Source organism: Monodon monoceros, unplaced genomic scaffold, assembly GCF_005190385.1.
Source record: "Monodon monoceros isolate NGI ecotype Baffin Bay Population unplaced genomic scaffold, NGI_Narwhal_1 Super_Scaffold_3, whole genome shotgun sequence".
NCBI classification, from domain to species: Eukaryota; Metazoa; Chordata; class Mammalia; order Artiodactyla; family Monodontidae; genus Monodon; species Monodon monoceros.
In genome coordinates, this window is record NW_021703780.1 from 51,603,794 (window position 1) to 51,631,067 (window position 27,274).

The window sequence follows — 27,274 nt, forward strand, 5'->3', positions numbered from 1 at the left end:
GAAATAAGTCCACAGGCACTACAATAAAATCAAAGAAATCAGTAACTTAAAAAGGGAAGTAAATGGAATATTCATGTACAATTTAAAGAGACAAAAAGTTAAATATAGTGTATGTGGATGCATGCATTTGTGGTAAAAAATCACAAAAATGTGTGTGAAGGATAAATACTATTCCTCCTCCTCCCTCTGAGGAGGGAGGAGAAGAAACAGGAAATAAACCCAGCTTTATCTGTGATGTATTATTTTCTTAAAAAATCAGAAGCAAAGATTTCATAATAACCTGTGTTAAATCTAGGTACCAGGTACATGGATGTGTGACATTATTTTATATATTTAACATTTTTTAAGTAGGTTATATTTTAAAGACAAATATATATCATAATATTTCTCATAAAGAAATAAAAGACTCCTTTTATAATGATATTAGTATTAGAAACATAGAATATTTGGGAATAAACATATTAAGAAATGGACAGCGACTACTTTAAGAAAACTTTAAAATAAGAAGGACATCAGAGAAGACTTGTATAGATAGAAAGGCATTTTCTTAGCTAAGACTCAATATTGTAAATATCACCCCTAATTTGATGTATAAACTTAAAACATCAACAGGTATCTCGAGTTTTTGTTTTGTTTTGGAGTTGATAGAATAATATGAAAGTTTACATAGAAAAGTAAACTTGCAGGAATAGCCGGGGAAATACTGAAAAAAGATGGAAGGCTAATCCTACCAGATAATAAAACATTGTAAAGGTAACAATTAAAACAGTTTGGTATTAATAAAAGAGAAAAAAAAACAATAACATTGGGCTTCCCTGGTGGCGCAGTGGTTGAGAGTCCGCCTGCTGATGCAGGGGGCACGGGTTCGTGCCCCGGTCCGGGAAGATCCCACATGCCGTGGAGCGGCTAGGCACAGTGAGCCATGGCCGCTGAGCCTGCGTGTCCGGAGCCTGTGCTCCGCAACGGGAGAGGCCACAACAGTGAGAGGCCCGCGTACCGCAAAAAAAAAAAAAAAATCAATAACATAAAAGAAAGTGTTCAAAAATAGACCCAAATACTTATGGAAATTAAGTAGGTGACAAAATGGGCACATCAAACCAGTGGCAAAATAACTGATAAGTCAATAAAAAGGGCTGGGATAACTGTCTAGTCATTTAAGAGATGAATAAAGCTAAGTCTCCACCTCACTCCTAATAACAGCAACAACAAAAATTCCATGCACATCAGCACTTAAATGTAAAATATGAAATCATAAAAATTTTAAACATGCTGAGAATTTATTTATACTACTACAGTGGGGAAGCAGCCATAAAGGAGGGAAGTAACATATCTGACTACATAAAAACACAGGATTATTTTTTACAGAAAAAAAAGGAACCCGCCCCAAACTGTGAAAAATGAAAAATGCCACAATAACAAAACTCTTGCAAATTACAAAAAGAACAAATAGCTCAACAGAAAAACTATGAAAAAACCTGAACAAATAGTTCATAGAAAAAGTAACATAAATGGACAATTTATACATGAAAGGGTGTACAACTCCAAGTACTCATTACTAAAGAAAGTAATGCTTACTTTTAAAACTATCCTTTTACATATCAAATGGCGACGTCAAAAAGTCTGATAATTCACAGTATTGGTAAAAGTGTGGGGAAATAAGACTCAACTGATGCAATTTCATTGAAGGGCCATTTGTAATATAGTTCAAGAAAATTTCAGGGGCTTCCCTGGTGGTCCAGTGGCTAAGTCTCCACGCTCCCAATGCAGGGGGCCCGGGTTCCATCCCTGGTCAGGGAACTAGATCCCGCATGATGCAACTAAAAATCCCACATGCTGGGCTTCCCTGGTGGTGCAGTGGTTGAGAGTCCACCTGCTGATGCAGGGGACATGGGTTCGTGCCCCGGTCTGGGAAGATCCCACATGCTGCAGAGTGGCTAGGCCGGTGAGCCATGGCCGCTGAGCCTGCGCGTCCGGAGCCTGTGCTCCGCAATGGGAGAGGCCACAACAGTGAGAGGCCCGCGTACTGCAAAAAAAAAAAAAAAAAAAAAAATCCCACATGCTGTAGCTAAGACCTGGCACAGCCAAATAAATAAATAAATATTAAAAAAAAAAGAAAAAAGAAAATTTCCTGTAGCTTCCTTGAACTGTACATGAGATGTCATTTAAAATTTGAAAATAATCTAAATGCCCATCAATTAGAAATGGATTAAGTAAATGGCAGTAAATCTAAATAGCACAATAGCGTGTAGCCATTACAGAGAATGAGATCATTTAGGTTAAGATGGCACATTAAACATAACATCTAATTTCATTCTTTCCCAAAAGAATGCCAGTAAACATCTCAGTAAACAGATTTTTGTTTAAGACATAAATACACAGAACTGAAGAACAGAAGAGGAAACAACAGCAACAAAATTCTGGAAGCTGGAAAATGGACAAATGAATGGCAAATCAGTAGTAAGAAAGCCAAATCCTAATCCAGAATGGGAGACAACTAAGAACCAATTCAATCAGACTGCAAAATTACCAAAAGGCTCAAAATTGGAAGCACCAGATACTTCTAGAACTGGGAGGTACAGGTGCTAAAATAAGGAGGATTGGGTGAAAGCTATTTGTAAAGCAGCATGATCCTCAGATTTCTTCCCCTTCTTCAAGCCAAAGGTTCTCAAACTCTAGCGCACGTCAGAATCACCCAGGGGTCTGTAAAATCTTGGATTGCTGACCCTATCCACAGCGTTTCTGATTCAGTAGAATTTGCATTTCCATCAAGTACTTAGGTGGTTCTGATGCTCTGGTATTTGAGAAACGCTGCTCTATGCAATGCCCCCTCCCACCTGGGACTAGAGATTTATTCTCCCGAGAGGGGAAAACATGGTCTTTGCTTTCATGGATAACCTGCAGCATCGAGGACATTTTAAAAGGGGAGAATGTGATCATGCACGTAGTAAAAAGTAACTACCCCCCCCACCCCACCCCCACCCCCCACCTCCAATCCTGCCCCAGGGCGCAGAATGCTGGCAACCAGCCCTTTACTCCAGGCAGGACATTCGAAGACATATTTTCTGGAAATCTTAGCCATAGGGGAAACATCTAAAAATACTGATACCTTGTAATTTTATATACTTAAACAAAATTAGGACAGAAAGGAAAAAAAGGAACCTCTAAAAATAAAAAATATTAAAAAAAAAAAACAGTAAAGGAAATAAATGAACCTGTTTATCTGATTAGTGGCATAACCAAAGGCTACCTGTGATTACAATGAACACTGCCCGTCATAAATATGGCCCTGAGTGTAGGGGGATGTGGTGGTTTTAACGACATGCCCACAAATTCTCTGATACTCTTCCCCTCAACAAGTGGAACTTAATTCCCCTGAATATGGCCCGGACTTAGTAACTGGCTTCTAGTGGAAAGAATATGGAAAAAGGGATGGGATGTCATTCTGTGTTTGGGTAATAAAAAGACTGCAGCTTTCATCTGGAGGTGCCCACTCTCTCACGGATCATTCACCGTGGGGGAAGCCACATCGTGGGCAGCCTCATGGAGAGTCCCACATGGCAAAGAACTTTAGTGACCTGCACACAGCCATGTGAGATGGACCCTTCAAAGGGGAACCCTACTACACTGTTGGTGGGAATGTAGGTTGTTGCAGCCACTATGGAGAAGAATAGGAGGTTCCTCAAAAAACTGAAAATAGAGTTGCCATATGATCCTGCAATCCCACTCCTGGGCATATATCCAGAGAAAACCATAATTCAAAAAGATACATGCACCCCTATGTTCATAGCAACACTATTCACAATAGCCAAGACATGGAAGCAACCAAAATGTCCATCGACAGATGAATGGGTAAAGAAGATGTGGTATGTATATACAATGGAATATTACTCAGCCATAAAAAAAGAAATTATGCCATTGGCAGCAACATGGATGGACCTAGAGATGATCATACTAAGTGAAGCAAGTCAGACAAAGACAAATACCAGATGATATCATTTATACGTAGAATCTAAAATATGACACAAATGAACTTATTTATGAAACAGACTCACAGACATAGAAAAACAAACTTAAGGTTACCAAAGGGGAAGGGGTGGGGGAAGGATAATTTAGCAGATACAAACTACTATATAAAAAATAGATGAACAACAAGGTCCTACTGTATAGCACAGGGGACTATACTCAATAACTTGTTATAAAGCATAATGGAAAAGAATATGTATATATACATGTATAACTGATTCACTTTGCTGTACAGCAGAAACTAACACAACATTATAAATCAACTATACTTCAATTAAAAAAAAGAAAGAGGAAAGTAAAGAAAGAAATGGACCCTTCAGGGACTTCCCTGGTGGCACAGTGGGTAAGACTCCACGCTCCCAATCCAGGGGGCCTGGTCAGGGAACTCGATCCCACATGCATGCCACAACTACGGAGCCCGCCTGCTGCAACTAAGGAACACACGTGGTGCAACTAAGACCTGGTGCAACCAAATAAATAAATAAATATTAAAAAAGAAAGAAAGAAAGAAATGAACCCTTCAGCCTCACATAAGTCTTCAGAGACTGCTGCTTCGCCAACAGCTTTCAGTGCAACCTCAGGAGAATTCATGAGCTAGAACATCCAGCTAAGCCACCCCTAGATTCTTTACCCTCAGAAGCTGTGTGAGGTCATAACATTTGTTTTTGTTTTTTTAAATTTATTTACTTATTTAATTTTTATTTTTGGCTGCGTTGGGTCTTCTTTGCTGCCGCGGGCTTTCTCTAGTTGCGGTGAGCAGGGGCTACTCTTCGTTGCAGTGCGCGGGCTTCTCATTGCGGTGGCTTCTCTTGTTGCGGAGCACGGGCTCTAGGCACACGGGCTTCAGTAGTTGTGGCACATGGGCTCAGTAGTTGTGGCTCGCGGGCTCTAGAGCGCAGGCTCAGTAGTTGTGGTGCATGGGTTTAGTTGCTCCACGGCATGTGGGATCTTCCCAGACCAGGGCTCGAAGCTGTGTCCCCTACACAGGCAGGCGGATTCTTAACCACTGTGCCACCAGGGAAGTCCCACATTTGTTGTTTTAAGCTACTGAGTTTGTAGGTAATTTGTTGCACAGCAATAAATAGGGGAGAAAACAAATCTCCCTTGAAGATTTACATCCACAACTAGCCCACAACTAAAATACATGACATTCAGAGCATATAAGTCAGGAAGGATGTAATTGGAGTTAACGTGAGATAAGTTCTGGTTGTAGGAAGGAAGTAAAGATATGGATTAATTTTAAATTATTATAAGTAAAAACTGAATGTTAAAGTTTTTTGAAAGCCAGACATAAAGGCGTGCATACTGTATGAACCCATCTATATAAAGTCAAAAACAAGCACAGCTAGGGCTTCCCTGGTGGCGCAGTGGTTGAGAGTCCGCCTGCCAATGCAGGGGACACGGGTTCGTGCCCCGGTCTGGGAAGATCCCACATGACGCGGAGCGGCTGGGCCCGTGAGCCATGGCCGCTGAGCCTGCACGTCCGGAGCCTGTGCTCCGCAACGGGAGAGGCCACAACAGTGAGAGGCCCGCATACCGCAAAAAAAAACAAGCACAGCTAACCTATGGTGATAGAGGTCAATGGGAGGTCAATGACCAGAAGGAGCATGAGGGGAGCTTCTGGGGGGCTGTGTGTTGGTTCCAGGGGTTCACGTTGTTCTATACTGAGTTGTATTTTTGGGGGGGTACGTATTTCACACTTCAATAGGTAACCACTAAAAGAATAAAAATATAGTGAATAACATCCAAACTAGGGTGGGAGGGAGATGAAATAAGGAAACAAAAATAAACAGTTCAAAAGAAAGTAATAAGGGAAGACAAAAAGAAGAGCTGGACAAATAGATTATTATACGATGGTTGAAATGAATTGATGTGTATCAAGAATTATAATGAATGACAATGAACAAGTGCACCAGTTAAAAGACAAAAATGTTCAAACTAGATTTTTTAAAAATCCAGCTATATCCTGTTTACAAGGGACACGTTTTTAATTTTTTTTAATTGAAGTAACGTTGATTTACAATGTTGTGTTAAGTTCTGCTGTACAGCAAAGTGATTCAGTTATACATATACATTCTTTTTTATATTCATTTCCATTATGGATTATCACAGGATATTGAATATAGTTCCCCGTGCTATACAGCAGGACCTTGTTGTTTATCCATTCTGTATATAATAGTTTGCATCTGCTAATCTCAAACTCCCAATCTATCCCTCCCCCCCCCTTGGCAACCATAAGTCTGTTCTCTACGTCCGTTGAGTCTGTTTCGGGACACGTGTTTTTCTAAAAAGGATATAAAAAGGTTGAACTTAAAGCATTGTGAAAGATATACCAGATAAATACTAACCAAAAGAATGCAGGTAGTATTAGTATCAGACAAAACAGACTTTAAGGCAAAAAGCATTATCAGAGATAGATGACTTCCATATAATGATACTAAAAGATTTAATTCTCAGTCTGCATACTAATAACATGGCCTCAAAAACCAACAGAACTACAAGAAGAAATACATAAACACAACTCTCTCAATAACTAATACAATAAACTGACCAAAAAATTTAGGAAGGATATCAAAGATATCAGCAGAACCATTAATAAGCTTAATCTAATGAACACATATACAGATTATAGCCAACAATTATAAAACACGAAGTCTTTTCGAGAATACACAGAGTATTTGTTCATATTGGTATAGGCCAGGCTCTACCGAGAGGTTCAAGAAACTTCAAGGGATTGGTATCATACACACTACATTCTCCAACCAAATGCAAATATGTGAGAAACCAACAGACTAGAAAAATATTTACGTTTAATAATTTAAAAACTCACTTCTGAACGTTTGAAGGGTCAAAGAGAAATCAAAGTAGGCATGTTTAAAAGCAAACAATAATAAATATATTACATATCAAAACTTATGATATGGCACCATAGCAGTACTTGAAGGAAATGTATAGACTTGAGTATTTATATTAGAAAAGAAAAGAAGAAAGCCCAGTTTAAAAGGTAAGCTTCAAATAAAGGAAGGGAATAATAAAGATAGGAATAGAGAACTTTGAAACAGAGAACAAACGTACAAGACAGAACTTGGGAGCCATCACTCTAAATTCTACAGAGATTAAACCCACAATAAAAATCACACAAGCAACATTTTAATCACACATCTGGAAACGTAGATCAAATGGACAAACTCTAAGAGTAGTTAAGTATAGATCATATTTTTCAATATGTTTAAAATTTTTCATAATATAAATAACACTTAGGCTTAAACGGAGACTACAGCATACTTAAAACTAACAGAAAAAAAAGTCCATACCATTTATAGGCAGAAAATCTTTGTTTTTTAACTTAAAAACTCAGGTGACTGAGCAGAAAAACTGTGGGTTTTTTTTTAAAGCCACACAGAGACAGGAAACCCCACCTGGGTGCGTTAGATGCCTCAAAGGTCACAACGTTAGCAAGGACTAAGCATTCAGGTGTCAGGCCCGGAGGAAACAGCAATCACTTGCCCCAAATAGAAAAATGAAGCATTGCTGACAGCTCACATTTGTACTGTGTTCAGAATGCCCACGGATGTTCTTTCCTGCGTACTTCAGCTACTTATGTGGACACACATTTTCTTCTGTTTAGTATGAATAATAGTATAAATGGCCACTGCTTACTGGACAACAGATGTGTCAGGGCTGTACTGGAGGCCTTATCTGTGTTCTTTTTAATCCTTACAACGTACTGTGGAGTACCTTGCTGACAGGCTCACTTTTTTTTTTTCTTTTTTTTTTTTTTTTGCGGTATGCGGGCCTCTCACTGTTGTGGCCTCTCCCGTTGCGGAGCACAGGCTCCGGACGCGCAGGCTCAGCGGCCATGGCTCATGGGCCCAGCCGCTCCGCGGCATGTGGGATCCTTCCGGACCGGGGCACGAACCCGTGTCCCCTGCATCGGCAGGCGGACTCTCAACCACTGCGCCACCAGGGAAGCCCTCAGGCTCACTCTTAATCGGGTGGGACCAAGACTCAAGGCCAAGTCTTGCTCATGCTTCCCTTTATCTGTCCTTTTAAACACAAAGGCTCCAGGAAGTCGTCTACAGAGCATTGTGAGTCCCGGGCAGGCTCTGGCCCAGACCAGCCCCTGCAGCCCGTACAAAGCACTCACCTGCTGAATAACATCCCGCACAGCAAAATACTTCTCACTGAGGTCCCCGGCCTCGCTCAGGGGGGCATCGTAGTCGTAGCTGGTGGGCTGTGCTTGGTAGGGCGTGTTGGCTCCTGGAAGACAAAACCGTGCCACTAGCTACTACGGAAGGCCTTCCCCTGGGAGAAGTTCTTTGGGATTCATGGCTTGGCATTGTGGAGGGAGAAAATAAGGAACACATTAGAGTCAACTGTTAAGTGACACAGAGGTGGCCCTCAGGAGGCAAGGTTTAGAGAAACGAGTTTCGTCCTGCAAGTGGCCCTCGCCAAGCTCTTAGAGCCTACAGAGCACCTTCCCCATCCACCCTCTCAGCGACCCCAGCAGACAGCCCTGTCACTGGACAAGCAGGGCCTCTGAAGCTCCCCACAACCCCCCTGGACATCTCACAACCAGCAACAGCAAGACTTATGGCATGACTCACACGTCTGACTGTTAACCCTGCAGCCGTGATCTTGTTCATCACCTCATGTGTGGCTGAGAAAAGGTCCATGGTGGACACACAGTTTTCTGGGCCCAGGATCAGCAGCAAACAACTAAGGGGCTATCAGACCAAACAAACTGGGAGATGACTGCAGATACACATCAGCCCACTGAAAGTCAAGTGTAACCTTGGGCGTTTGTAATGTCTGCAAAGAGTTAGGGGGGGTGCTGTGGTGTGCCTCTCACATTGACTCACTCATTCCCCCAGTTACCGGGAGTGCTTGCTGAGGACGGCTCTCAGATGTGCCCCTCTCTGGTCCTTGACATCTGCTGGGCCACCTTGCCCAAGATTACACCCCTCCTGGGATCGCCCACATCCAAAGATTGACCAGTGCAGGGATATAAAAGCCCAGTCCCCTTGCCTCAAAGGGCCATCCCAGCTCCAGAGCTCCCTCTAGAATCAGCTGAGCCACTTTTGAGACTGCATCACTGCCCAGCTTCTCCTTCTGCCCAATCCTGACTCTGGTGTTGCCACTGGGAGCACACGTCAATAAACTCGTGCCAGGCAGTCTCAGAGTCCGTTTCCCAGGGAACGTGACCTGCCACAGAGACTAATAAATAATGCCAATACTGTGGATGCCAAAAGCAAACAGCGCTGCAATTATTGTCCAAGGGGCACAGTCTAGACCAGTGGGCCCCAGCCTTGTCACAGGTGACATTCACAGATAGGAGACTCTGCAAATTTGGGCAGTGACCCTGTGTCAGTACAACTTGCCCTGTCCTGAGAGTCACGTGGAGAGCTCGTTAAAACACACTCCTTAGCCCAACCTGGGATTCTGATTCAGCAGGGATAGGGTCAGACCTGAGACTCTGCATTTCTAAGTAAGCCTCCCAGGTGACACTGACGCTGCCTTTTGCAGACCAGCAAGGCTCCATGCCACCCCTTTCTCTTCTACTCCAGAGAGCGTTTTGCAGTGCAAGTGTGTGAAAGAATAAAGTTATTTTAGGATAATCTTATATCCAATCTAATTTTTAAGTAAATGAGGCACAAAATCTGACAGTTCACTATGATTTAGTAATGAATTCCTTGGAGTGATCCCACAGCTCACGAATGATGGAGCCGCCCTGGGTGATCCTACTGGTGGCGGGGTTGACAGAAGAGGGAGGCCAAGGATCAGGTCATCCCCCAAAGACTGTCTAATCTGTTCAATGCACAGAATCTACATTTTGAAAGACCTGGACCACTCAACCAATTGAATTGATCCAGTCATATTACTTTTACTCTCCTGCCTCTGGGAACACCTATGTTAAAACACATCCTTTGCTGTGAGATGCAAAGAAAAGAAAAACCACATCCCTTGCTGCAAGGAGCTCACCTTCTCCTTTATGGTCCCTCCTCTCGCTCAGTGTGGCAGTGACCTCGCTCCACTAGACCAAGGGCATCCTAGTGGTAGGCATGGCCTTGTTTACCCAAGGCCCCTGCAGAGCCATGCATGAGAAGGAGCTCTGTGAAGGAGTGTCAACAAGTGTGAACACCCAGAAACATACTTTACGGGCCAAGGCAACCCAGGCTGGGAAGTTGGCCAACGGGTTACAGGACAGACTGGAAAACTAAGTGTGTGCAGTTCTACCAGCAGAATCTTCCTCTGGATGTTTCAGATCCCCACAGGGCAGTGTCCTAGGGAAACAGTGCTGACTTCAGCCTCCTCTGGCCACGCTGGGGAGTGTGAGGTAGGAAGACAAGAGAAATGGCAGGATGTACCGCTCCTCAGCTTTGCAGGGTGTGTGAGGAGGAGAGGACAGCCTGGCTCCCGTGGGGATACATGAGCACAGAGTGGGCGCCTATCTGCACAGCATGGGCAGCTATTGTGGGCAGGAACGCAGTGAGCACCTGAGTCAGGTTTTCTCCCATGCCGTCCTCTGGGAAGCTGGCCCGAAGAACTGCAGCCAAAAGCACAGACTGCTCACCCCCTCGCCCAACTCCTGCAAAGAGACCGGGCAACAGGGCAGGAGAGAGAGGACCGCAAACACAGAGGGGCTGGTTTGGGGGTTGGAAACACAGGCTTCAGGCTGCAAGGAGTTATCCAAAGAGCGGTGACCAGCTTTCCAAGGCCTGAGTTTGAGCCCAGGCTCCACTCTCTACCAACTGAATGGGAATCTTGTGGACTTTTTTGGTACCTTGCTTTTCTTATCTGTAAAGTGGGTCCATAATCCCCAGCCCAGATGAGACTGCTATGAGGACTAAATGGGAAAACAGAGGCAGAAAAGAGCCTTGTATTGTTTATGGCAGGGTCAGGGGCAAGGGACAGGATTAAGGACAACTTCTGAGTGGTAGTTTTATACATGTAAATTTTATTTATTTATTTTTAAAATTTTTATTGGAGTATGGTTGATTTACAATGTTGTATTAGCTTCAGGTGTACAGCAAAGTGAATCAGTTATTATACGTAAATTTTAAAAAAGAATGTATTGGGACTTCCCTGGTGGCGCAGTGGTTGAGAATCTGCCTGTCAATGCAGGGGACACCGGTTTGATCCCTGGTCTGGGAAGATCCCACATGCCACGGAGCAACTAAGCTAGTGTGCCACAACTACTGGACCTGCGCCCTACAGCCCACGAGCCACAACTACTGAGTCTGCATGCCACAACTACTGAAGCCCACATGCCTTGAGCTCAAGGTCTGCAGCGGGAGAGGCCACCGCAATGAGAAGCCCGTGCACCGCAACAAAGAATAGGCCCCGCTTGCCGCAACTGGGGAAAGCCCGCACGCAGCAACTAAGACCCAACGACGAAGACCCAATGCAGCCAAAAATAAATAAATAAATATATTTTAAAAAAATAAAGAATGTATTGTTTTCAATAAAATAATCGGATATAAAAAATTGTTTCATGAACTATAAAGTTTCAAACAATATCAGCCTTTATTCCTGGATTGGTGACTGGTCTTGGTTCCATGGATGGAAGCTAGGAGGAATCCCTACTTTCTGAATGCAAAAGGCATCACAAAATCTGAAGTGTTTCTAAGGGGAAGACAGACACAGGGCTGATCTAACTTCAATTACCAACCTTGGCACTCTACTATCTTTTAAGAAATGACATTTGAACTTTGCATTATCTCCATTTTTTGGCTCTAAAAATAATGTTAATAATACTTTAACCAAAGTCTTCTCCTTGACCATCCTGCCCTGCACAAAAGATAGCAGTTTGAAGAAGAAACTTCATTAAGAGCTGATAGTGTCCAATTACTAACACCAGGAGACTAAGGTCCAATTAAGCTTCCAAAACTCAACTGTAAAGCACCCTCAATGACTCCTAGAGGAAAACGCAGATGTGGAGAGATGTGGGGAATGAGGTTTAGAGAAAAGCAATATAGGATGGTTTGTCTTTGCAAAAGTCAATGGCAATGAAGAGAATTTTACCATAATTTTTCCTACTAAAAAAAAATGACCATATAGGCCATACAGGAATGTAAAATGGTGCAGCTGCTTTAGAAAACACTGTGGCAGTTCCTCTAACTCTAAATATAGAGTTAGTTACCATATGAACCAGCAATCCCACTCCTAGGTGTACAGCCAAAAGAATTGAAACAGGGGTTCAAACAAATACTTACACATAGGTAATAATGTTCATAGGAACATTATTCATAATGGCCCAAAAGGGGGAACATCCCAAACGTCCATCAGTTGATGAATGTATAAACAAAATGTGGTATATCCACACAATAGAATATTATTCAGCAATAAAAAGGAACGAAGTCCTGATACACAGTACAATATAGATGAACCTTGAGAAGATTATGCTGAATGAAAGAAGTCAAACACAAAAGACCACAAATTGTATGGTTCCCTTCGTATGAAATGTCCAGAATAGGCAAATCCATAAAGACAGAGAGTAGACTAGTGGTTGCCAAGGGCTGGGAGGAGGGAGAGTGGGGCATTTCTTGGGTACGAGGTTTCTTTTTGGGGTAATGAAAATGTTCTGGAATTAGATGGTGATGATGGCTGCACAAGTTTGTGATAAACTAAACACCACTGAATCGTGTACTTTAAAATCATGAATTTATTTATTTATTTTTTTGGCCACACCATGTGGCTTGTGGGGTCTTAGTTTCCCGACCAAGGATCAAACCCAGGCCTTCGGCAGTGAGGGCGCGGAGTGCTAACCACTGGACAGCGAGGAAATTCCCCAAATCATGAATCTTATGGTATGTGAATTATATCTCAACAAAACAAAGTGTTTTTTTAAAAAAAAAAAGATAAGAAAAAGACCAGAATATATGAACAAGTAAGTTATAGCCAGAGACTATGACCTGCCCGACTAGCTTGATTTAAAACAATAGCTTCTAAATGTACAAGTTATGTCTCTTAAATTTTTTTTTAAGGAAGAATGATTTTTTGACCTACTGTATAGCCAGAGAACTATACTCAATATTTTATAATAACCTATTAGGGAAAAGAATCTGAAAAACAATACATATCTATATATTTATATCTATCTATATCTGAATCACTTTGCTGTACATCTGAAACTACCACAACACTGTAAATCAACTATACTTCAATAAAATGAAAAAAGAAAAGAAAACTTTGAAAGATTCGTATTTACATAAGAAAAATATTCCATTTCTATGATTCTATAACACATTTGTAAATTAAATGAAAATTCTGAATTAAATTTTAAAAGAACAAGTAATTTGTGAGCATCTCAAACAAGTATAGAAGGGTAATTTATAATCATCAAATACAGTTCCTCGTTTATATAACATTGATTATTTCATAACACCTGGATACTCAATTTTTTAAAATCAGTTCTCAATAGAAAAGTAAATTCAACATTTCTCACCTTTTTTTTCCTCCTCTTCTTAATAAATAAAAGAAAAATTATTTTTTAAGTTATATATGCAATTCTTATATATTAGAAAATTTGGGAGAAAGTAAGCAAAAATAGAAAATAACAATTGTCCATAGGCACACCCCTCCAAAAATCAAGCACCAAAAACATTTTAGGATTAGATTCTACAAATAGATGTTAAGTTGCTCTTACCATTCCAATAGGCAAAATTCGTGCCACCTATAAACATGTACCTACAAGGAAACAAGAGAACAGACAGTACTTCACCATGAGCCCACAGCTACGGAGAACAGCCTCCCCTCCGAAAAATAACACTCACATGTTCACACTGGCCCCTCGGGAAAGAATATCGTGAAGGGAGGAAGCCACCGTTTTAGTCTTGACTGTTGAGTGAGGTTGGCCCCAATGGTCTAACCAGCCAGTGTAGAATTCAGAATTGACCTGAAAAGAGAAAGGAATATGGAGCTTAGGATAGACTTAAGACCTTTACATGCTGGGCTTCTCAGTAACTACTGCCCTAGGTTCTCTACCGAGGAACAGGTGGGGAGAGGAGCTGCCATTCACTACTTTACCTGGAGCTGGGGGACCAATGAGGACATCCCATATAGCATTGCCTAAACTCAGGTCTCAGGTGTGGACAACACAGGTGTCCCTGAAAAGTTGTACCTGCATCAAAATCTTGTTAACCAATCCTCAGTTTGAATATGGTAGGAAAGTTTGTTGGGCAAAAGAATCAGATGACAAAATGTTTATAAAATAACTAGCTCCAAATTCACCCTTTGTGTGAATCTAGATTTTCAGATCTCAGGTTGACTTAAAGTGAGGTAGACTTGTCCAAATATTCTGCCAAGCAGGCCCCAAGCACTTAATGTTTGTTTCTGTTGGGCATGACCCTGCCAAGCCCTTGATCTATGGAAGGAAAGAGAAATCTGGACGTGTTCGGGCGAGTTCTTGTCTCAGACTCCAGGAAATAGCTCCACCCGGAGTCTGGGAACTCGGGTTCTGCATGGCTCACGAAGCAGAGACCAGGTTGAGAAAAGGCTGCTTTGTACAAAGGTGGGTACACAGGCGGGGCAGCCTGACTTGCTGCAGGGAAAGCACAGGATATTCCCCCTTACACGGGGCCAAGTGACAAGGACAACTGCCACAACTGCAAGGAGAAGGGAAGCACAGAGAGCGCTGCATCACTGATGGGCTGAGCACACCTGCCAGGACCTGGCCTCCGTCTCCACCTCCCAGGCACCTACACAGCATGTCACAGAGCCCCGCGGCTCCCAGAGTGGTCAGCAACACCTACCTCCCCGTGTCACCCGGTTGCTTGTCAGAAATGCAGAATCTCAATCCCCTCCCAGACCCAACAGATCAACGTTTGCGTTTTAGCAAGAGTCCCACGTGATTTGTAAGCACACTAAAGGTGGAGAAGCTCTGTCACAAAGAGCTTTCAAGAAACACAGACCTGAACACAGATCCTGGCCCTGCCACTCACCAGCTGTACGACCCTGGGCAAGTGACATGGCCTCTGAGTTTCACTGAAAATGGAGACAATGATACTACCTATGAGAGCTGGCACGATGACCAAATACGATGAAGTATGCAAAAGCGCAGAGCCTGATGGAGGCGGGATGTTCACTTTGGTCCCCATTCTGCCCCCCTCCAGTGCAGGGCCTCAGTGTCAAGTAGCAGCACTGCTTCTTCGGTTTCCCATGTGTCCAGAAGGGGGTCTCTACACTCCCATCAGCTGCTGACCTCAGGCTCAGAGAAACCGAGGATCCATTCCCACCCCCCGCAGCAGTTAATCGCTCTCTCCCAGCAGCGGTAATGAAGTTAGTGCAAGCAAACATCTCCCCAGGCCTCACGCCTGATTCTTACCAAGGGTCCTTTGGGTTCACTCTTCCTCTGGGTTAGGAAAGCAGCTGTGATGTTGACACCTGAAAAATGAGAGGGAGAAGAACGGTCAGCCATGGGAATGACAATGACAATGACTGTTGATGTACAAATTCTCTCTCTCTCTCTCTCTCTCTCTCTCTCTCTCTCTCTCTCCACTCGGACATCTGGTTGACCTAGCTGCTCCCTGCAGGATAGCCCTGCTTTGGACATACTTCCTGGTAAGCTCCACAGTGCCATACACACCATAGTGGCACAAATATCTGCCACTTAATTAACAAATCAAAGGGACAAATGTGCTCTGATTACGTTTATCCCTGAATCATGGAGTATACTCTGAATTTTAATTTGTACATCAACAGTCATTCCAGACCACTCGTGAACTCAATTTTTTCTTCTGAAATATTCCATTAGGATGCCTGTATCTCATCTTGCTTCCCATGACTCTGTTCTCCCCTCCACCTCTAAAGAGAGAAGGGGTTTCTCCCCAGAGAGGTAATGGGCTGCTTTACATCAGTGAACACGCACAGTGCTTCCCAGCCAGAGCAGAGGACACCCTGACCCCACACTGCACAGTCCAGTTCCCGCAGTGGGTGTCCCACCATGAAAGGGACACCAGCCAAGTCTCCAAAACCCCCCTGCTCTTGGACAAGCCTTGGGCTTCTCTGTAAGGCCAGCTTTCAGGAGGGAATGTGCTGATCAAGAAAGAATGGAATCTCATTTATTTTATGGCTGTACATTTCTCACTATTAAGCATTCAGTAGCTTCCAGATCTTTAAATGCTGCTCTCAGGCGCCTCTCCTGGGATCTGACCCCAGGCACTGCCCCTCTTGCACACAAATGAATAAAGCTACCACAGCCCCACCTGCCTCAGGCACACTGGTCTTGAGTGTCTGTCCTTGAACCCACAGAAGAAGCATTATTTGTATGTGCTGTCACCCTACATACAAATAATGCTTACAACTAACTCATAATAATCTTCAATTTGTTCCTCCCAACAGAAAAATACTGTGCTTTTTCATCACTGTGTTGGGAAGTGTGCCAAAGCAGGACGAAACCAGCATGCCACTTCCTGTGCAGCTCTTTGTAGATGAGTTATTTCACCGCCAAATGCTCTGAGCAACGTACCATGTTTCTAGAAACACTCAATTCACTCAGAGCCAGTTATTTCCTTGTTGGCAGGGTAGAAGAATCTTTTTAAAAATGCAACTTCAGTTTTCTGTACATCCTTCTCAAGAGAAGGCAACGCTGGATATGCGTCTCATCCCTCAGATGGGAGAACAGCGGGATCCTTATGCTACTTGAAGAGCTGGTCTTTTTGGGCGGGGCAGTAACTTTTCATTGTGAAATAATTTCAAACTTACAGAAAAGCTGTGAGAATAGTACAAAGAACTCATCTTCCCTTCACCCAGGTTCCCCAATTGTTAACATTTTACCACATTCATCAGGTTTTCCCTCTCTATATGAATATACATATTTTTTTCTGAGCCATTTGAGAATAATTTGCAGACAGAATGGCCCCTTACCCCTAGATACTTCAGTGTGTATCCCCTAAGGGCAAGGGCATTCTTTAAATAAACAGAATACAATGATAAAAAACAGTAATCTAAAGGCTTTATTCAAAGATTTCAATTGTCTCAATAATGTCCTTCGTAACAACAACAAAGGAAAAAAAAAAACACGGAAAAAAAAAGTCCAGGATCACAACTGCATTTAGCTGCCATGCCTTTTATGAAAGCTGCTCTCAACCTACATGAAGATTTCTTAATGTCATTACAGCCCGAAGCATCCCAGCCCTCCTTTCATGTGTGGAACCTCAGCAGCTTACACAGCACTAATGCATCAGGAAGACGATTTTTTGTAGCATTTGCCAAACCACCTCCGGCCCATCACAGTTCCCAGCCTTATGAGTTTATGTAGAAAGAAAACGGAAGTACCAGGTAAGTTCCCCGAAACCCAGGACTGGCCTCAGAGTTCACGATGGCCATGACCCAGCCCGAGCATCCAGCCATGACTCGGGGGACAGGGGGAGCAGGGAAGAGCAGCACATCCCAGACAGAGCCTGAAAGGTGGAACTCCTCAACCTGGAACTGCTCCTGGCAGGCAGCCCCTAAGAGAACAGGACTCCAGGCTGCAGCCAGCTCCGCCAGGGCTGGAAATGGAGCTCCTGACCTAAGGGCCAGCTCAGCTGACATAAAATGATCTCTGCAATGGAGGGGTGCATTATCAGGTGTTCTATTTTACCAGTTACCAGATACAGGAAAGTCTGGGAAATCTCACTCGATATGCCCTTGCCACTTGAACAACAGCTGCTTAGAATGACCGATGGAGTAAAAAGCCCAAACCTGCCTGGTGAGCTGGGTTTCTGTGACTGTAGACACCAACCTGCTCCGAAGTCCACGGTGGCATAGAGCCCCTGCAGTGCCCCGCAATGCAGGAAGCTCTCATGCGCCCCGTCCGTGGTGAACAGAAGCACGTCCTCACCCAGGTGGTAGTGGAAACGCTTCTGCAGGAAACGCAGGTAGTCGTAATCACAGGTATAGTAGCTGCCATATTCATTTTCAACCTGCAAATTTAAAAAGAGGAGGGGAAAGAAATCAGGAGACTCCAACGTCCGAAGGCAAGCTTTTGTTTAGAGAAACTACCTGCGCATCTCTGAGATGACAAGGCTTAGTAATATCCCCAAATATCTCCTACACTCAGTCCTCAAAACTCATTTTCCAAAAAGCAACTCAGCATAAAAACCTACCTTCTAATACCTCCCAGAAATAAGGAAAACAACCAATGTGTTAGTTTTCAGATTGTAGTGATATTGTCCCCTTTAATACACAACCGATACTTTAAACATTACATAAATAATACCTTTCCATGGCAGAAGTATTAAAAAATGAAGAAAAATCATCTGTTAATTCAGTGTGTAGAGGCCAAAGGATGTTGCTAGAGATCCTGCATCGTCAGCCTCCACAACAAAGAATTACTGGGTACAATGACAATAGTGCTGAGGGTGGCAACCCCTGCTCTGAAGTGTCCATTCTCAACGAGGTGGAGAGCATCCCCAAAGAGGTGGGAGCTGATTTTTATAGGATTAAAAAAAAAAACACCTTATTTTTCATATAAAGTATAGATATATGTACAATTATACAGTATATCTCAGGTATTAAAATTTCATGGGGGGCAATTAGAAAAATATGTCTAGAGAGGATCTTTAATGGGCAACAATGAAAAAAAGGCTAAGCAACATTGCTCTAAAGCAATAAAATGAATGACCTTCATTTATTTCCTATACACCAGATCCACCAGAAAATCCAATACACCAAAGAATCTTAGAGGTATAGAGGTTGGTGAAAGAAGCATGACACTGAAAAATACACACGATACAATTTCCCGAATAGAAAACAATTTCCTGAATAGTCAAAACCAAACTATCAAGTCTTGGTGTGCACATAATTGGTAAAAGTGTAAAGAAAAGCAAGAAGCTGATGGCTACGAAAGTCAGAACAGTGAGAAGAAGTGGGGTGTGATTAAGAAGGACACCTGGGAAGCTTCCAGGGTCCTGGCCACGTACCATTTTCCATCTTGGGTGGTCACTCTGTGGCTGCTCCCATCATAACGCTTCATTACTGCACATTAATGTGTGTGTGGTATACTTCACAATTTCACAAAAATTTAAAAATTTCCCACACATAACAATTTCTACCTGCACACAACGCGAAACAAAATTTTTGTGATCCTAGGGATACGTGGCCTTTGAACAGGAGCATAAGAAACTGTGAGCCTCCAGAAAAGAGGTGCCCAGTCTGAGGGTGGTTGGAAGAGATGGTTAAGGAAGCTTCCCCGGAGGGATTGCCCGAGGCAGCTCTAGACAGAAAGGCACTCGCTGGGTAGGGAAGCGGAAGAGGTAGAGAGTATTCCTGCAAGGAGTATGCTGTTGGCAAAATTGCTAGTAGCTCCGTGAAGCCTATGGGCAGAGTCAGGGAGTGGGAAGGGGGTAGGGAGGGATGTAGAAGAACTAGACACCACCACCACCATCTGCAAAGCACCTCCTCCCAATGGTTTAACGCACGATGGTTTTCTCAGCGAGAATCCCTCTGACTATACTTTCACGTTATGGGTTCAAGAAGCAAAACAGGCCTTCCCTGGTGGCGCAGTGGTTAAGGATCTGCCCGCCAATGCAGGGGACACGGGTTCAAGCCCTGGTCCGGGAAGATCCCACATGTCGCGGAGCAACTAAGCCCGTGCGCCACAACTACTGAAGCCTGTGCTCTAGAACCCGCGAGCCACAACTACTGAAGCCTGTGCGCCTAGAGCCTATGCTCTGCAACGAAGGGTAGCCCCTGCTCGCCGCAACGAGACAAAGCCCACGTGCAGCAACAAAGACCCAATGCAGCCATAAATAAATAAATAATTTAAAAAAGAAGCAAAACAAGGACTTCCCTGGAGGTGCAGGGATTAAGACTGCGCTTCCGGTGCAGGGGACGCGGGTTCCATCCCTGGTCGGGGAACTAGGATCCCGTATGCCGCGAGGTGCAGCCAAAAAAATAATGATAATAAATTAAATTAAAAAAAAAAAGAAGCAAAACAGGTAGTGGTAGGCCAGTATCAAGGGCTTCACAGGTCATGAAGCCATCCTGCAATCGAAGGTGTTTGCCACTCACACAGAGCAGGAAACTCCCCTTGGATGACTGATTCTGATACTCTGATTAGTGCCTCAGAAGTCCCTTTGGAAATAATGGAAATAAATCTTAAGAAAAGCTTTGCACATACTGGCAAGGTACTGTCCCCCTCATTTTCTTTTTTCTCCTCTTTAATTAAGAGCTACTTAAATGGCTGTGTCTTCCTTCATCATCTGGCTGCCAAGAAGTTCAGAGCTAAATTTAAGGGTCGGCTTTAGCAACTAAGAGGGCCCAGAGCCTCTGCACCTCTCGTTCTTTTCTGGCCACGCCCCAAGCCAATGTCATTGATTTTCACTTACTCTTTCAAATCTTATTTATCCATTATCATCATTGTATTAAGATAAAATACAGGACTGTAGTTTAAACAGGATTGTAATAAATGCATATACCTAATTTGGTTAGGTTTCTAGAGAAAGAGAAAAGCTCAACATTCGCAAGACAGCCTTGTGCTGCGGTCACAGGCATCAGAGGCCCAAGAGTCCCTGTGCAAACCTCAGCTCTGCCTCTTCTTATCCAGGTGGCTCCACCCGTAAAATGTCTCTTTGTCTGTAAGAGGTGAGTGTACCTACCTCACTGGGTTGTATGAGGATTCACTGAGCCAATACATGAATAGGGCTTTTGCACAATACCTGGCACCTGGTAAGTGCTCAGAAAGCTGGCAATAAAGCGTACAGTCAAGTTCTCTATCATTGCCAACGAGAGGAAAGCAGAGGTGTGTGTGGAGGCGGGGGAGGTAAGAGGAGAAACACACAGAAAAGGGCTTGAGACTCATAGACGAAGTTGCAGTTAGCCTCAGAGGAAAGCTGATTTTTCTAGAGTAGGAGTTTGCCAACTTTTTCTATAAAGGGCCAGAGAGTAAATATTTGGAGCTTTTTGGCCATATGTCTCTGTCTCAACTACTGAACTATGCTATTGTGGTTCACAAGCAGCCCCAGACAATATATAAATGGTCGGGCACGGTCATGTGCCAGTGGCCTTTATTTACAAAAACAGGCAGAGGGCCAGGTTTGCAGGTTGCAGGTCTTTGTTCTAGAATAATTATCTCACCCTGTAAGCTCCTTGATAAAGCAACAAAACACTGCAGACGTTTTCAGTTGTTCCTCTTCCAAAACAGCAGGTATAAACAGGGCTAATCCCTCATGATGAGTACCTCACAAATTGGATGAAGCAAATTTGTGGGTGGAAGGCCTCCACTCGTAATTATCAAGGGGCAAAAGGATTAGGTGGGATTTTAGCAGGTGGAGATGTGACGGGGGGAAGGGAGAGGAAGGAAGCTGAGTCCTCCGGCAGGATCCACGGTCAAGTTCAAGTCATCTGAGGTTGCCAGGGATGGACACAGGAGGAAATTCCCCCCAAGACAGTCAACATTGCTCTCCCTTGCACAGTTCATATTTGCTGACATTGTGGTGCATTTCAATAACCAAAAGGTACAGAAAAGCCATCAGCATAAATTGAAAGTGATTTCGGCAGAAGCAGAGACTAAAAAGCAAGGGAAATTGAGGAAAACCTGAGATCAAGAGAAAGGAAGAAGACCCAGCTATGCAGATACACCCAGTTTCAGCCTTGAAATCTTCATACAGGAAAATGGGCTCCTGTAAGCTTAACTGGTACAGACTCAGGACAGGTGAGGGGCAGTGAGTGCTATCAGTACACCCCTCTGGGAGTAGCAGCCTGGCCTCTCTCCACCACGCAGGGCACCCTGGCCAGCCCAGCCCTCTCATATCTGAAGGGCATGGAAATGGCCAGGCTCCCTCCCCACAATGACCGTCCCTACAAACACTCCACAGTGCTGTTCACAAGAAGGAAATCTGGCCCACGCTCCCCTAGGGAGCACCGCACGCACCCCCTTGCTGGTCCGGGATGCAGCCAGTTTTACATAACGTATTCTTTGCAATCAGAGCACCCTTGGTAAATGACCAACAGACATGGTTTTGTTTTACCGAAGTATTTTTACAAACATCAAAAATCATCGCAGGTCAAGTGTACCTATTTTTCACTTGAAAAATTCTTGCCACGTGATATACCTCACAATCTACCAGTCACTGCAAAGTGAAAAACACATGGAAGAAGGAAAGTGAGGGCAGCAAGTGGGAGAGAAAACACAGTGGCCCCAGTTCACTGCATCCTCTTTCCACACCCATGGAAACTGACGGCCTAGGCAGTGCAGACGCCAAAGTGGGTCAGTCCATGCTGCATCCCTGTGGCCAGAAGGCAACGTGGCACCGGGGAGGAGCCAGGCTGCAACATTTGCCAGCTGCGTGACCTTGGCCAAGTCACTTAACCTCTTGGAAGATGGTGGTTGGAATAACTGAATAGCATTTGTAGGGTATCCAGCAGAGTCTCACACAGCAAGCATTCAAAAATGGTAATGCCTCCCCAGAATGCAATTTAAATCAAAGCACCATCTGTGGCATTGCCTCTTAAAGAAATAGACATATGAAGATAAACAGCAAGGACCTACTGTATAGCACAGGGAACTATATTCAATATCTTGTAATAACTTAGAGCGGAAAAGAATCTGGAAGAGAATATATATACATATATATGTATATGACTGAATCACTTTGCTGTACACCTGAAACTAACACAACATAGCAAATCAACTATACTTCAATTTTAAAAATTAAAAAGAAAAAAAAAGAGAAAGAAATAGACATATGAGGTTCATGTCTGCTTCGTTCCCATATATAATGTGGATGGATGGAAACCTCCCCTGACCCGGCCAGGCTCCTCTCTGCAGTTACCTGCACTGTTATAATCGGCCCTCCGTTCTGATAGAGGAGGGGCCTCATCTTGGGCAGAAGGATTCCCAACCACTTGTCCACAGCTGCAAGGTAATCTGGAAGACAACCAGGTTTAACACCATCACACGCCTTTTTCTACAAAGAGACACAACACAGCCTCTTACCCTGGGGCTGGCAGCAGAGACTGAACAGACTGGATTTAACAACCACTTTCTGAAATGGGGGGCGCTACATGCACTAAAAGTCTGCTAAAAGTTGTCCTGCTGGGCTTCCCTGGTGGCGCAGTGGTTGAGAGTCCGCCTGCCGATGCAGGGGACACGGGTTCGTGCCCCGGTCCGGGAAGATCCTGCATGCCGCGGAGCGGCTGGGCCTGTGAGCCATGGCCGCTGAGCCTGCGCATCCGGAGCCTGTGCTCCGCAATGGGAGAGGCCACAACAGTGAGAGGCCCGCATACCCCCACCCCCCAAAAAAAAAAAAGTTGTCCTGCCGAGAGTTGTCTCCTCAGTGGAGCTCTGAGAGGACAAGGACCAGTATGCCTGGTATCTGCCCCTGCCATTAGGACAAAAAGCCTGCAGCACAGGAGGCATCCACCAATGTTTGTTGAATGACTGAGTGATGTGTCCTCTCTGTCACAGTTGAGTTTTTAAAAATTAAGTTCTAATCAATTATACATTTACATTGTCAAGTGGGGATAACAGAGTACATAGGTCATAAAGTTGCTGTAAGGATTAACTGAGATAAAATGTGGAAAAACACTAATATACTAAGAGCATAAAATGTGAGGGTAGTACACTAAGAAGGAAATGCATATAGAACATAATATACTAGCCTTTTACACAGCAAATTTAATCAGCGTTAGCTGCTCTTATGACCAGCTTCATCACCAAGAGAAACTGAAGCCTTCAGAAGACAGAAATGCAGCTAAGAACTCTACTCAATTCTCTGTAATGACCTATATGGGAAATGAATCTAAAAAAGAGTTGAGATATGTATATGTATAGCTGATTCACTTTGCTGTACAGCAGAAAGTAACACAACATTGTAAATCAACTATACTCCAATAAAAATTAAAAAAAAAAAAAAAAAAGAATAGCAGCTAAATGGGACCTGCAGATCGATCAGGGTTTACAGCTAGACAAGAAAAAAACCTATCATTTTATCTATCATTTAGTTATCTAACTCTGTAAAAGTAGACGAAGGAACTGAAGACACCGCAGCTACTGAGAAATCCAGTGACACCACCGCAGAAGCTACATCTGCCATTCTGATTAGCTGGGAGTCAGCACCAGCCATGTCGTACTCTAAGAACAGAGGCAGAGAAAGCATTAAAATCAGCCAGTGAACCGCAAACAGGGCCCAGTGCCAACTCAGAGAGTTACCAGGGTATCAGCAAGACCTGGTCAAGTTGTTCAAATAATCCTTCTTTCCTAAAACATTCAGTATCTGGAGGAGCATGATGAACACTCACACTTTCGCCAAACTTTCAGAAGCATTCGCCCAGGAGTACCCCAGCCTTTGAAATACCTGACTCTTTTCATATAAATTATCTAAGCTTTCTTAAATTCTCTTACGACATCTGTAACAACTTACCTGGATCACAAGAACGGAGAACAATAGATTCTTTCTCTAGTAGCCAAGCAGGTAATCCTCCCTAGGAGAGGAAAAAAAAAAAAAAAAAAGGAAGAAGAGGCCATGATAAGGTCTTAGGGGAGACAGAAATTACTACTAGCAGTGAGGGGAAAGAAGAAAAATGTCATGGAGAAGGGGTATTTGAGCTGGGCTTTCTGGGTTGTAACTTTCAGGGCAATTAGAAATTGTAAACATAATAAAAATAAGATCACTGTGCATGAATGCAATGTTTTGAGAATCAAAGCCTTTTCTACAGATTCCTCCACTTAACCTCACAACAACCCTGTGAGGCAGACAGAGGCCACACCATGAACTTCTTTTTACAGATGAGGAAACTGACTTCTGTACGTGACCACCAAGAGGAGGACCCACGCCTTGTGACCCCTCCCTGCTCCTCTCTGCCTGGGCACTGCTCAAGGTAAAAGACAACTGGGTTTGCTCAGTCACAGGCCTGTGTTACCTGGAATTAGAGACTTACCAACGCTGCTTTAGTTCACTTGCCTCCAGATCCCTGCCTGACCGCACACCAGGCAGGCAGGGCAGGTCTAGCCGCACTCACCATGTCCCACTCCGCACAGATGTAAGGTCCAGGCCTCAGGATGACCAGCAGTCCCAGCTCATGTGCCAGCTGAATAAAATGCTCCACGTCGTGGTCCCCTGTGAACTCGTACTGTCCTGGCTGGGGCTCATGGAAGTTCCAGGCCACGTACCTGCCAAGACACACACAGCCCCTTCCTGGAAATAGCTCAAAAATCCAGGTGTCCTACATGAATTTCTGAACAGTCTGCAGAACTATAAACCCGCAGGACACACAGACATCTTCCTAAGGCAGACTCGCAGAAAAGAAGCCTTCTTTTGAGTTTTCACAGCAGCTACCAAGAGAATCAAACTTGTGGGGAACACTTTTAAGTGTATGACCCTCAAAGAACGCCCATTCCTATTTAATGCTTGACTTAAAAAAAAAGACAGAGTTCATGGACACAAATTACTGCTATGGAAAAATTACTTATGCCTATGTAAGGGCTAAGGAAAAATGAAAATATCTGTGCTAAAGTAATAAGAGGCATACTTATTTTATTTATTTATTTTTTGCGGTACGCGGGCCTCTCACTGCCGTGCCCTCTCCCATCGCGGAGCACAGGCTCCGGACGCGCAGGCTCAGCGGCCACGGCCCATGGGCCCAGCCACCCCGCGGCACGCGGGATCCTCCCAGACCGGGGCACGAACCTGCGTCCCCCGCATCGGCAGGCAGACTGCCAACCACTGCGCCACCAGGGAAGCCCCATACTTATTTTTTGAAAAATATTTTTCAATAAAAATGGGAAAACCTCCAAGCCCTGTGTCCTCCTAACAAAAGATTTTGTCAGGAATAGCCCGAAGGAGGTAAAATAACAAAAATCCTGGGACTTCCCTGGTGGTGCAGTGGTTAAGAATCCGCCTGCCAATGCAGGGGACACGGGTTCAAGCCCTGGTCCGGGAAGATCCCACATGCCACAGAGCAACTAAGCCCAGGCGCCACAACTACTGAGCCTGCGCTCTAGAGCTTGCGTGCCACAATTACTGAGCCCGCATGCCACAACTACTGAAGCCCGCATGCCTAAAGCCCATGCTCCACAACAAGAGAAGCCACCGCAATGAGAAGGAGCCCGCACATCACAAGGAAGAGTAGCCCCCGCTCACCACAACTAGAGAAAGCCTGTGTGCACCAATGAAGACCCAATGCAGCCAAAAATAAATAAATAAATTTATAAAAAATAAAATTCCAACCAGCTCCTCGGGCTGCCTGCAGCATGGGACACAAGCTTATTTATTTATTTATTTTTAAAAGTTTATTTTTTTAAATTAAATTTTTGGCTGCGTTGGGTCTTCATTGCTGCGTGCGGGCTTTCTCTAGTTGCAGCGAGTGGGGGCTACTCTTCGTTGTGGTGCACGGGCTTCTGCTTGCGGTGGCTTCTCTTGTTGCGGAGCACGGGCTCTAGGCGTGCAGGCTTCACTAGTTGTGGCTCGTGGGCTCTGGAGCGCAGGCTCAGTAGTTGTGACGCATAGGCTTAGTTGCTCCGCGGCATGTGGGATCTTCCCACACCAGGGCTCGAACCTATATCCTCTGCATTGGCAGGTGGATTCTTAACCACTGCGCCACCAGGGAAGCCCTGGGACACAACTTTAAATATGAAGCCACCCGCTGCCATCACAAAGGTGTCTTTGATGACCCCTGGCTTGTGTTTTTTTTCCACAATCCCATGGTTTCAGGGTTCCCTGGAACAGTCTTGGTCTCCCAGAACTTAGTGTTGAAACTACAGACATGTCCCAGTGGCCCTAGAACCAGAAAAACAAGTGGGATTCTTCCTAACCATCTGTCCCAGGAATCTGCCGCTGGGTTTTCTCACCCTTTATCTTTGAAGAGTTATCAGCAATCCACATCAGCAATGCAGAAACCAAAGTGGCCAGCCACCCCAACTTCCTTCTCAATTAGTCACTTTACAACAGCAGAAGAGATAAGGAGAGATAGTTTTGGGGTAAAATTCTGTAACCTTGGGCCATGGAATCACCCCAGCAGAACCACAAAGACAAACTAGGTTTCAGGAATCTACCCAACCAGGCATATCCCTCTAGGAGCTGAGAGGAGCTATGGTTGCCTACCAACACCCTTATCTTCAAATCTCAGCAGAACCTCTGTCCAAACACATGTGCCTGGGCAAATTTCAGTTTCGCCAGCTGCAAACAAGAAGGGTGACCTTGGAGAAATGGCATCATCCATGTAACGTGCCCTGCACACAGTAAACGCTCAACCATTGTTACTTCCCTTTGCCCTTTCAAGCTGATATCCATTTTATGATTTCTGGTGACAAAGTTCAAGGTTGGAA

The 27,274-nt window shown here is 44.1% G+C and overlaps 1 protein-coding gene across 1 annotated transcript in view; it reads right to left on the reverse strand.

Annotated features, from left to right (window-relative positions):
* GLB1 (galactosidase beta 1) overlaps positions 1 to 27,274 on the reverse strand; it is a 90,191-nt gene that overhangs the window by 44,166 nt on the left and 18,751 nt on the right. Inside the window, exons 3-10 of the mRNA XM_029241988.1 lie at positions 24,970 to 25,120; positions 24,372 to 24,432; positions 22,782 to 22,876; positions 17,750 to 17,930; positions 15,350 to 15,408; positions 13,800 to 13,921; positions 13,673 to 13,713; positions 8,171 to 8,283 (exon numbers count right to left, since the gene is read on the reverse strand). Coding sequence (XP_029097821.1) covers positions 8,171 to 8,283; positions 13,673 to 13,713; positions 13,800 to 13,921; positions 15,350 to 15,408; positions 17,750 to 17,930; positions 22,782 to 22,876; positions 24,372 to 24,432; positions 24,970 to 25,120 — 823 coding nt within the window. The remainder of the gene's footprint in view (positions 1 to 8,170; positions 8,284 to 13,672; positions 13,714 to 13,799; positions 13,922 to 15,349; positions 15,409 to 17,749; positions 17,931 to 22,781; positions 22,877 to 24,371; positions 24,433 to 24,969; positions 25,121 to 27,274) is intronic.